This window comes from Tachypleus tridentatus, chromosome 13 (assembly GCF_004210375.1).
Source record: "Tachypleus tridentatus isolate NWPU-2018 chromosome 13, ASM421037v1, whole genome shotgun sequence".
NCBI classification, from domain to species: Eukaryota; Metazoa; Arthropoda; class Merostomata; order Xiphosura; family Limulidae; genus Tachypleus; species Tachypleus tridentatus.
In genome coordinates this window covers 191,968,778-191,981,376 of record NC_134837.1, presented here as the reverse complement: position 1 = coordinate 191,981,376, position 12,599 = coordinate 191,968,778, and the positions used below count along the sequence as shown (strand labels likewise).

Below are 12,599 nucleotides of genomic sequence, written 5' to 3'. Positions count from 1 at the left end.
TTTTAATCTTACTTGCCCCAAAATGGGAGTACCTTTTCATATATTTATTTTGTTTATTTTTAATCTTTATGTTCATCGTTTTCTTATTTTAACTTAGGAGAGAAGTCATCTTCCTACAACTGCCTGCAGACAGTGAGGGGTGATATAGATGTGGGACGTTGTGTGCTTGAGCACCCATATCTTACTCTCCTACTTTCTAATTTTCTTATGCGAGACTATCGAATTGAAGATTAAGACTGATAGATAGTGTATCCCCACCGCAATGTGGGTTCTACTTTCGCAGTCACCTACAAAACTTAGGATACATTTTATAATCCCACCTTGTAGCTTGTACCCTAGGATCCTTTCTAAAAATATGCAGCGTATTTTATTTCATGTTAATGTGTTTTATTTATGGTTATAATATAATTAATCGGAGGTTGGAATATACTGTTTTTAGGGTAGTCCTTCGTAATTTTGTTTATTCATTTAGCTTCATTTGGATGTTATTACTTAATTTCATTATATTCGAAAGTTAAAAATTAAGAACTGGAATTAAGTTATCAGTAAGTATATCTGAATCACGAATATAATCAACAACTTAACTCAGTGTTAAAAATTTATTTACCTTTCATATATATTATTACAGCATTGTTTGCAAAATTAAGGCACTCAAACCATAAAAAACCAACAAAAAACAACTTAAACCTAACGTGTAAAGATGGATTAAAACTAGAATCAAATTAGAAGTTAGTATTAATTTTAGAATTAAGGTTAAATTTATATGCTGAATAACAAACCTTTTAATTAACAAAAAACAGGATATTTAATTTATATATTCGAAAGATCAGGCGTCATTAAGTTTAGTTAGCACCGCTATTTTCATATAACTAACTTTTAAACATTTTGAATATTATTACGACATAAGAATGCATTTAATTTACTAATTTGTGTTGTGGAAAACTTGTTTTGTTACTAACGCGTCTACTGCAGAATTTCCTACTTCAGTTTCAAATAGACATGAAAAGGTTTTCTTTAACAGAGTAAAACCCCAATTTTTGTAGATGTGCAAAAGGTATTTCCGTATTTCTTAATTTAAAATGAAATACATTCCAGTTTTCGACACGAAACAAATCCATAAAACATCTAACTGAAACTTGTAAATAAAGAGAAAATTCAAATTACTAAGACTTAATGTTGGAAAAAAAAAACATTTTGAAGAACTCGAATTATCACTTACCAATATAGTTTCCGCAATATTCCCGCACTATTGTAAATAGCTAAAGCCATGACAGAAATCTAATCTAATACATTTGAGAAAGATATCTATTAAAAAGAACACATAAATACTTTAAATATTTCGAGTTTTCCAAGAAAAATTAAAATTGTGTAGTCGCAAGTGCAGTTCAGAATAAGTAATAAGTATTAGGATACTGTAACAGTAACTATTTATTTATAATATATTTTATCAATTTATACTTACTTTTGAGTGAAAAAATCTCTTATCAAAAGTTCCAAATTGTGACATTAAACCTTATAGATTAGATAAAATGGACACAAGTTACACAAAATAAATATATTCGCATTAGCAAAATAATTAAATATTTGTGTATGAATTAGACTACATAATAGTGGAGCGGCTGTCTATGAATGTTGCAGAGAATAGGTCCAGAGTGTTGCATGTTATTATAACCTATCACAATAGTAGTTTACTTGACAGTTGGTCACGTGATATTAGCCAGAAGAAACTAAATTTGCCACTTTATTTTGACGCACTTCCTGGGCATGTCGTACCTAGAAAAAAAAAATTGAAATTAACATTGCTATGAAGATCAATTTAGATTCCCAAATGCCAAATGCCAAAACATTGTTACACTTTATTAAAAGTTAGGAAACATTGCATGATGTCTTTCATATTCACTTTTAAAATTTACGATTCCGTTCCAGCTCGCATTACAGTTCAACAAATTAAACACCCATTATTAAATTTTTGGTTTGTTTAGAATTTGTCGCAAAGCTACACGAGGGTTAACTGCGTTAGCTGTCCCTAATTTAAGAGTGTAAGACTAGAAGGAAGGCAGCTAGTCATCACCAGCTACCAGCTCTGGGGCTATTCATTTACACATTATAACGCTCCCACGGCTGAAATGGCGAGCGTGTTTGGTGTGATGGGGATTCTAATCCGCGACACTGGAATTACTAGTCGAGTGCTTTACCACCTGTCTATTACGGGCCGAAAGTTGTTGAACTTCACTTTTTTTTTTTTTACTTCGACTATGAAGTTTAATGTTACTGGTTCAGTGCAACGTTTAACTTCAGAATTGAAATATTATCTGTATCACTAACATATTTGGTTTTCGCCTGCTAAAGTTCTAGAAATAAGCAATTTTGTTCAGTGTAGCAGAATAGGTATAAATATTAAAATATTAGTATATGAACAAACTAGGGAAATTCCTACTTTCTTTTAGGTTTTCTTTTGTTGTCCATGTGTGTGTGTTTTTCTTATAGCAAAGCCACAAAGGGCTATCTGCTCAGCCCACCGAGGGGAATCGAACCCCTGATTTTAGCGTTGTAAATCCGAAGACTTTTGTTGTCCAGATGTTCTAGTACTGTTTATCTAGTTTGTTTTTTAAAGCAAAATTACAGTTGCTTAAAGCAGTTAGAGCTAATATCAGTTCGTTTTTACCTTTTCCTGCGACAAAAAATACCTGTTTATATTTTAAAGAGAAAATAGAATATTAAGAAATAACTTTGAAGTCGAGTTCACCGACTAAAACCCTCCATTAGTATTGTAAAAAAACTTAATTTTTTCTAGGTTGCTTAATCAAGCTTTCAGAAACTGGTATAAAGGCAACTCTACAAAATCGAAATATATAAACCCATTTAGTTAGATTTGTTCCAAGTCTTTTCTCATCTCTACCTTCCCAGATTCGAAACAAGTGCACAAAATCTACGAAACAGTCTGCACTTACGCAACAAACTTACACAAAAATACCATACAAAAAACACCAAGGGAAGCAACTGTTTACTAATAAAAGTTTTTAACACAGGCTCAAGTAATTTTCCAGCTAATTCATAGGTTTTTATAATACAGAAGTTACAGGAATAGACGCCATATCATTATCTGTGGACCTTATAAAGTAACATACTTAGAATAAAAATTAACATATCTTTGAAGACCACAAAAAATTTTAATAATATCATTAATAATCAGTTGTCCAAATTAAAACAAAAACCTCAGAGATTCGCGAAATATATATTGTACAATTTATCGTAACAAGAACAAGTTAGTTGTTAAACCACAACAAATACTTACGTGATGACGTGATTTTTCTTTTATAGAATTGATGAAAGCTTCTCTGTTTTCCTTCTTTTCTTCCATTTTTTGTTCCAAATCTTTTTGAGCTTTTTCCATGAAGATCGAGTTATACTCTTGTTTCTTCTGGTTAACTTCTACCTCCTTATTGCGCTTCTCACTCAGTTGATTTAACTTTTGTGCTTCTAGAAACTGAAGAATAAACAAGTAGAATTGTGGTAAGGACTTCCCATTATGGAAATAGTTTAAAAGCATTTACAAGCAAAATAAATTATCTTCTGTTCCACTTGTAAGTATTTACTTATGTTTAAGAGATGATGCGGGTGGAACCTACCAAGTAAGTTTGTACTTCAAGTGTTGATTGTTTTTAGAACTTGTCTTGGATAGATCCAAGAGTTGTTTTGGGTTTTATGACGTCTTTCGTTTTAGGCGAAAAGCCACACAATTGGACTTTTGCACCATGCCCTTTAGGCTAACTTACAGCAGAGTTAACAAGAGATGTCATGCAATGTGTAAAAACTTCCAACAATAATCTACAGATCGAAGTAATGCAGAAGAGGTGAATGAAGAAACCAAAAATTCAGGTGTTTGATGTAGTTCTTCCGAAACGCTTTTAGATGTAGTTAATCCGTATTGATTTAAGCAAAAACTTTAAAAATGGGTGGGACTTGAACCTACGACCTTTGGCTAACAACGCGAGAATTCTATATAGCTAGTTTATCGAAGAGTGCAAACAGCCCCTACCTTTCTTGCTAAAAACCCATTAACTGCCCAGCCACTACCACACAAAACAATATTTTGTAAGATTCAGTTTAAAAAACTTTACGAATGAGGAGAGGAAGCAGGACTTTGTACTATTAGATAGTTTACTTAGAGTATTCAGCCATTAGCTAAAGTGTATGAAGTCAACCAAACCCCACCCTAGTCACCGAGTTTATTTAAACTCGATGTAAGAGTTTTTGTACATTTATAATACGCATTAAACATCACTGTAAAACGAAGCAAGCTACCAAAATATTCAAGGACCTGAAGTTCTCTAATTCTTACATGAAGAACAAGTTTTGATAATTTCGGCGAATCTTAAGTAATAGAAAGTTTAAACATACAAAAGAAATAAAACGAGTACAATCAAGTTTTGACGAGTTGTCGTTCGAATACAATCTCGGTCTTCACATATACTTACCTGGCGTCTTTCTTCTGCAGCTTTAAGCTTGTTTTTAATACCTTCTGCTGAAAGGTTACATTTGGGTGGAGTAGTAGTAAGTTTAGGAGGCAAAGTTACATCTGCGGGTTCAGCTAGCACTAACTCATATTTCAGTCCTCCCCTCGATTCTTCAGTGGCACGAACAGCAGCTAAGACACAGAAAATGAAAATTTATATAATGTTGGACTAAAGACTTTAAAACATTTACTGCATCCCACGTACGAGATTATTTTTGGATAACGCGCTTAAGTGTGCGTGTGTATGTAAAGACATAAGTATTACCAACGAGTAATGGAGACGACTGCGCTATGGCTTACGTCAGTTTCCAATATAAACCTAACAGATTCTATCTGTGCTAGCCGTCCCTAATTTAGCAGTGTAAGACTAGAAGGAAGGCAGCTAGTCATCACCACCTACCGCCAACTCTTGGGCTACTCTTTTACCAACGAATAGTGGGATTGACCGTAACATAACAACGCCCCCACCGCTGAAAGGGCGAGCATGTTTGGTGTGACGGGGATTCGAACTTGCGACTCTCGAATTACGACTCGAGTGCCTTAACCACCTGACCATGTCGTGCTCTCTAAAACAGTAAGAAACCTTAATATCAATCAAGGGTCTCTAAAACTAAGATATTATACGTGGAAACAGATGTTATTTTTCTAATACTTTGTATTCAAATCCTTGTTGCAACTTATATTGTAGTTATTTTATAAAACAGGATAATTTGCCATAAAATGCAACAAAAACTCAAAAACTAAAAGCGTTTAAAAAGAGTTTGGATGAGTAGTCTACAAACTACATATAATAGTTTATGCACTATTATGAATTACGTATAGAAAACTCTCTTCCTTCAATAAAGTGGCAGAAGTAAACAGAATAACCTAGACAGGTCAAAAGACCTCTTGTTGTACTTCAAACAAGACATCGAAACCCGTTTTGTGTGATGAACAAATACAATGAACCAACCAACAGAACAAAGTTGCTGAAGACGTATTTGAAAAGTAATAGACTTGGGTATATAAACCCCCATTAGTATTCTGTTTCACGATAAGAATTAATGTTTCAAAATGAATTAAAGGCAGCTGTTAAAATACATCGGATATTGAGGAAAGTTATATAATAAATTACGTTAGTGTACAGGCTACCCAATACGTCGTTCGAAACACTGCAGCGTTATTGATCCCAGACTTCAAGAACGAATACTCAGAAAGCGAGCTGACCCAGATGAAGAACAAAAAAAATCGATAGGTTGGAAACCTCTGAATCAATGCTGGAGAAGCGAATCACGTGTACCGAGCCATTCCTAACCAGATTTTAAAGTCTAGTCGCTATGACGTCACTTGAGATTTGCATATGTTATGAGACAAGATGGGTCGGCTTTCGCAAGAGATAATCAAGGTTCTTCATCCTTATACACGAGTAAGATGTATAAATACGCAAGTTGTTCAAGATGGAAATCACGCCTTCGTTACGGCTATTTTCCTTTGTTCTGAAAATAGTACTTAATAGTCCAGAGTTAGTATTTACATAAATTGAGGGTTTCTTGTATTAAATGTTCCGTAACACTTCACTCCAAAAATTCTGCTAAATTCACAAAAGGTTGGTATGAAACCAATGTATGATGAAAAAAAGAAGTCAAATTAATATATGAAACTCTAGTTGAAGTATCTAATAATTTTATATTTAATTTACATTAATAGTCCAGAAGAAACTGCACAAAATAACTTGAGATTTTTCATTGCAATATAATGTTAAAATATTAAAATGGTTATTCATAAAAATAAGTTAAAATTAAGTCTTATTGCTAGAAAAATATTTTTAGATTTTGTTTACAAACAAAATGGTGGGGAAGGTGAAAGAAGGCAGGCATTTAAAAAAAGAAGAAAGATCAGCTTCTTTCAGACTTCAGAGAAATCAACACGTTCTCCATAATCAAGTTGTTTTCCCCTCCATTGAAAAGGTAGTACTTGTAGTACTATATTTTGGCCTAGCGCGTTAAGGCGTGTGCTTCGTAATCTGAGGGTCGCGGGTTCGCGCCCGAGTCGCGCCAAATATGCTCACCCTCCCAGCCGTGGGGGCGTTATAATGTGACGGTCAATCCCACTATTCGTTGGTAAAAGAGTAGCCCATTTCCTAGAGAGGTATACATTTGGTTTGAATTTCGCGCAAAGCTACACGAGGGCTATCTGCGCTAGCTGTCCCTAATTTAGGAGTGTAAGACTAGAAGGAAGGCAGCTAGTTATCACCACCCACCGCCAATTCTTGGGCTACTCTTTGACTAACGAATGGTGGGATTGACCGTCACATTATAACGCCCCCACGGCCGAAAGGACGAGCATATTTGGTGCGATGAGGATTCGAACCCGCGACTTTCAGATTACGAGTCGAGTGCCTTAACCCACCTGGCCATGCCGGGCCAACACATGCCTTCTGCACATTGACAACATAAATTATGTGTGATAGTATCACGCACACAAAACTGTTAAAAAAAAGCAAAGTTTTGAAAAACGTATTTTAATAATAAATAATGATATATTTGAATAATATTCAAGTTATTTTGTCACCAACTTAATTTTTAATACATCATAACTTAAACATTGTAGACCTAATTTATAGATTCTAGGAATGCAAAAAAAAGAAAAGAAAAATTAATTGCAGCTACAATCATGTTTTCACGAGATGCTGTTTTAAGTAGCCTTACGGCTAAACATTTAAGTTAAGATATTTATATAGAAGTGCTTGTAAATATATATGTTCGTATTATTACTTTTTTCGTGGATTCAAATAAAGTTACTTAGCAGTCCCACACTGGTACAGCGTAAGTCTACGTGATATATAACCCCAAAATCGAGGTTTCGATTCGCCTCGGTGGACTCAGCAGATAGCCCGATGTGGCTTTGCTATAAGTTTGTTTTGTTTTGGAATTTCGCGCAAAGCTACACGAGTGCTATCTGCGCTAGTCGTCCCTAATTTAGTGGTGTAAGATCAGAGGGAAGGCAGCTAGTCATCACCACCTACCAACTCTTGGGCTACTCTTTTACCAAATAATAGTGGGATTGACCGTGGTATTATAACGCCCCACGGTTGAAAGGGCGAGCATGTTTGATGCGACGGGGATTTGAACCCGCAACATTCAGATTACGAGTCTAACGCCTTAACCCACCTGGCCATGCTGGACCTTTTGTTATAAGAAATCACACCTACTTTAGCAATGATTTCCTTTACAGCGTTACTAAAAATGCAGCTTGGGCCTACAAATTACAATACATAGATAGAAACGTTAAGCTTGCGTAAACCGGAATTTGAATTATTATTTAATTTTCCCGGGTAATTGAAGAGTAGCCCTAAAGAAAAATAATAAAATTAACTACACCATGTTAAATTTTGCACACTAATTTTGTTTGCGTGTACATGTTTTATCTGCATAATTTGACTAATGATAAAGTTAGTACTGCCTTTTAATAAAGATAAGTTACATTTTAAATTAAAAACTTTAAAAGTTCACCTTTAAAATATTTATGCTAAACATCCGTAAAAAGTCCAGAATATATGCATTTGATCTTCTGATACCAAAAAACTATAAAGTTAAGTAAATTAATGGCATGGAGTTATCCACGATATTTTAACTCCATACAGAGTTATTCATCTACCTATGCCGTATTCACTCCACACAAATGTCCGGCATCAGTGTTTATTGCATTGATAGAGCTATTGCATTTAAAGAAAGTATGCAATATTTGGAAATTAGTTTCATTCTTTCTTTACTTATCGTCTTCCTTCTACAAGGGAAAATTATATTCAATCACGATGTTTAAAATGCAACTTTCTTTCCTACCTGCTACTGATGGGTCATGAAGTCTTAACAAGATCGTTTGTAATTTGTGAAAAAAACAATAAAGGCAGAATTTTTGGCACAGCAATGCTTATATTTGAACTATATTCGTACAAAACTCGATAAAGTTGATGGTTTCTTAAAGTACAGTTGTACTTCGCAAAAAATAAAAGATATAAAACACACGTGAAAAAGAATAATTTAAAATTCAATGCCTTATCGCTCAAACTCGCAACGTTAGGTTAAATTAAATATAATTATTGAAAACAAAAATCACAAATAACAAAAATATACCCTATAAGAAAAGTTGTTACTCACTACAACTTATACGGAGGAACTATTTACTCCATTGCGAACAAATACCCTACTGTTAACAATACTTACATTCCGAATCAGACATCATATAGATTTTTTCTTTTTCTCTATCTGATTTTCTTACAACCCTATACTAATACTATTCACATTCACCTCAGCAATGCCGGTTTCCCAAAAGACAATTTATACGAATAAACACCGCAAGGTGGCAGCACACATTACAAATTTCGGGCGGAGCCACAAATGTTACTCGTACTTAAATGTCGCAATGAAGTTTGTCTGCTGCAAATAACAATTGATACAGTAAATTAATTTATTTTGTAATAGAGAAGTACCCATGTTATTTATAAAATACATTTATTTATCACGAAAATTATTTGAAACACCAAATGTAAACTTCACAAATTTATCATATTGTTGAAAATTTTAAACAGATGTTAGTTGTTCAGTTATCAATAATTTTGTAGTGATAAGCGATTGAGAAAAGGTAGGACTTTTTATCGTAAGTACAGGAGAAATAAGTGTTTCGATACTTTGACTTTAGAACTAAAAACAGAAATTATATATAGCATAATGATAATCTATAAGTTTTTGAAGCACAACTACTAAGCAGCTTGTTTTACCATTTTTTGTTGTATGCTTGTTTTTACTTAGCAAAAATCAGTGCATCAGTCCACAATATAAGAAATGAGTAGCGTTTAGAATTGCTGATTGTAGAAAACAATAATTTACGTATTTCCTCGATCATTTCAGCTTTGAAGATACAGAATGTCTCAGAAACAAAGTTCTTTTGTGTTCAAAGGAAGGTTGTCGTAATGTCTTAAGAAAAGTACTGTTTGTTTGTTTTTGAATTTCGCGCAAAGCTACACGATGGCTATCTGTGCTAGCCGTCGTCCCTAATTTAGCAGTATAGCATTTATAAACCTCAAGGTCACAAGAACCGACATGCAATTCAAAACAGAAATCCATAGAAAAATCACATACACTACACAATACATTCCCTGGGACTCAACACATAAGACAAAACAAAAACGCAACATATTAAGAAACGCAGCCACAAAACTATGTTCACCTTATAAAATTAACGATGAGATAAACAAAATAAAACAACACTTCATCAACATCAACATCAACAAATTTCCTCAAAAGTCCGTTGAAATAATTACACGCACACACATGAATGAGCAACACAACCAACAACAAACAAACGATAATAAATCTCAAGATACAACAAACAACAATCTTACGCTGCTGCATACCATATATTCCCGACATCAGCGAAAAAATAACCAACATTTGGAGAAAAACTTATAAAAAACACAACATTCCAGTAAACACCAAATTTATTCAAAAATCAAGTATAAAACTAAAGTCCATACTATGCACTGACAAACATAACACAATTATTATTAATAAAATACAATGCAACAACTGCCACGACTTCTATATTGGAGAAACAAGCAGAAAAATGGAAACTAGATTCAAAGAACACAAAAAACACCTTCACACGTTTTTGAACACTGCAAATCAAATAAACACAACATAACCATAGAAAACATCCAGATGCTAAGTTGGGAAGCAAATATAAACAAACGCAAAATCAAAGAAACTCTACTTATACGACAACTAAAATCAAAAATAAACCAATATAAAGGAACATCTTTATGCCTATACTCATTAATAACCTAACATCTAATTGCAACGCCCCCTACAATCCCATACCCGTTTATACTCGTGTCCCTAAAACATGTGTCCGTCAACGGTCACATTCAAACTCTTTCTTTCTTTGCCTGAAAATGACCTAAGAATGTCGAAAAGTTGTTCTCTGCTTTAGTGGTAAAAGTGTTAATACCCATACCAGACGTACTGAGATACATTTTCACTTGAACTGGGTTCTCGTCATCACGGATTGTCAAGATAATATGCTTCTTCTAAAATAAATTTGATTTTTAGAGATAGAAGACAGTATATATATATATATATGCAATCCATTAACTGAAATTTGTTCACCAAATGATTTATCGATAAACTAGGAGAATAATAAATCACGCAAAATTTTAAAGACATTCAACGGATGCATCACATAAGATATTACATATAAGGTTAATCTTTTATGAATGCGATGTTTCAGGTTTCGCATTCTTCTTGGAATGATTTCCTCCATTATTCATTAGTCGTAAATGGCCATACACACACCTTATTGTCTGGGAACAGAAGATGTGTCAATATACGTCGATACAAGCTTCTAGAAACCGCATTTAATTAAACAGACCAGAAGTACAAATGTCCAATCAAGCTACATCAGGAGACTTGAAAGGATTGCTGATATTACTGTTTTGTTATCTCTTTTGTGAAACTTGTTGTTGGTTTTGAGTTCTAAAAAGTCGCGAACTTTTAGTTCACGAACCTTCGTCAAATGTGAATTCCTTGTTTATTATTTTATTAAAGATACCAGGAAATATGCGTAGTATAATCACATTGACTTTTCATTTCAATTTTTTTTTCAAATGTTAACCAGGTTTTTATTTTGGGATGATAACGTTACTCCGGATTAACTTTATGTGTGGCTTTCGAACGCACTGCTGTCTTAAACGCTTTGATACACAGCTGTTCTGGGATACATTTTGATACACTAATTCCTCCAACTTTATGGGGAACATTGAAAGTTTCCAGCTTCGAAATCTTGTGTTTTTCACTTTACATTAGCCCCTCAGTGGCTTAGCGGTGAATCTGAAGGCTTATAATGCTAAATTCCGGGTTTTGATACCTGTGGTGGACACACCACAGATAGCCCATTGGCAGATATGTGCTTAACTACAAACAAACAAACTCTGTACATTATTCAACAATTCGTTGATTTATATAGCTTCCGTTGAATGGGTTGTGACATAATTCTTCTGCCATATAACCATAATGTCATTGTATTATTGAACGGTCACTATAAACCTGTGTATTAACTGAAAAAGAATTTTGACTTATCTTTTCATCAGAGCTATCTGTAAGAAATAACCCTGTTTAGGTTTAACTGAGGTCTTAGCACTTCTTGTTTTTAAATGTTGCTTTAACTCATTATTTATTTTACTTAATTCAATTTTGTAGTTTCATTTAGTTATAGTTTATTTTATAGAAAAAGAGGGCAACACCGTCCAACACAGCTACAACAAAAAACGCCTACGTTTTATTTGCAATATCGTTTCTTTTGTTATTTGTTAATAATGATTGATTTTTGTACAACTTTCATGGCTCCATTCTTTCTTTTTTTCTGACGAATTCGGTTTCAAATCAAAGAGACAAACGTACACACATTTTGTAACTTTGCATATATCGAATCTTTAGCTAGTGGGCCATAGCCGAAACATTCGGGGCAGAAAGTACCAGAGAATAGTAAAGAGGATGGAAATTTCATTCTATAAAAGAATATATCTTTATTTCATAGATCGTTGTTCTCTGTGATTAGATGAACGAGGGGACTTACTTGGCCGTCATTTCTACACAAGCGAGAGTCTTCAGTCAATAGGATGCTCTCTCCAACATGCCAATGTAGCTCGCTGCTGTTTGACGCCCCTGTATAACCTGAAGTTCCATTGTTCCATGGAAGGAGAAAGCATCGCAGATCATGATGAAACCTCCTCCACCGTGTCGTGTAGAAAATGGGATATCCTTATCGTACCAGTAACGTTGAAAGCCATCTGAACCATCCAGGTTAAATTTTTCTCATTAGAGAACAAAACCTTTGTCCATTTTTCTACGTCATATGTTTGGAGCTTCTGAACAAAGTTTAACCGAGCTGTTTCATCGTGTGGAAGGAGGCGTGGCCTTTGAAGACATTTACGGTTTTTAAAGCCTTTCTCTTGTAAATGCCGTCTTATTGTTCTTGCGTTACATTCTGCGACAGTAAGGGTCTCAATCTAGTTCGACGATCGGCTGGTGTCTTGCCGGACAACCCGTTG

General features: G+C 34.2%; 1 protein-coding gene across 2 annotated transcripts; it reads right to left on the bottom strand.

The window, feature by feature from the left end:
* Positions 1-585: 585 nt before the first annotated feature.
* LOC143239098 (stathmin-2-like) lies at positions 586-8,822 on the bottom strand. Of its 2 annotated transcripts, none has more exons than XM_076479921.1 (4): positions 8,719-8,822; positions 4,479-4,648; positions 3,296-3,487; positions 586-1,773 (listed from the first exon to the last, which is right to left on the bottom strand). In XM_076479921.1, exons 1-4 carry the CDS (start codon positions 8,735-8,737, stop codon positions 1,714-1,716), a joined length of 441 nt encoding a protein of 146 aa, XP_076336036.1. In that variant the 5' UTR covers positions 8,738-8,822; the 3' UTR covers positions 586-1,713. The 2 variants fall into 2 exon arrangements, with proteins under 2 accessions (XP_076336036.1, XP_076336035.1); XM_076479920.1 differs by lacking the exon at positions 8,719-8,822 and adding an exon at positions 5,469-5,608.
* Between the last annotated feature and the right edge of the window lie 3,777 nt (positions 8,823-12,599).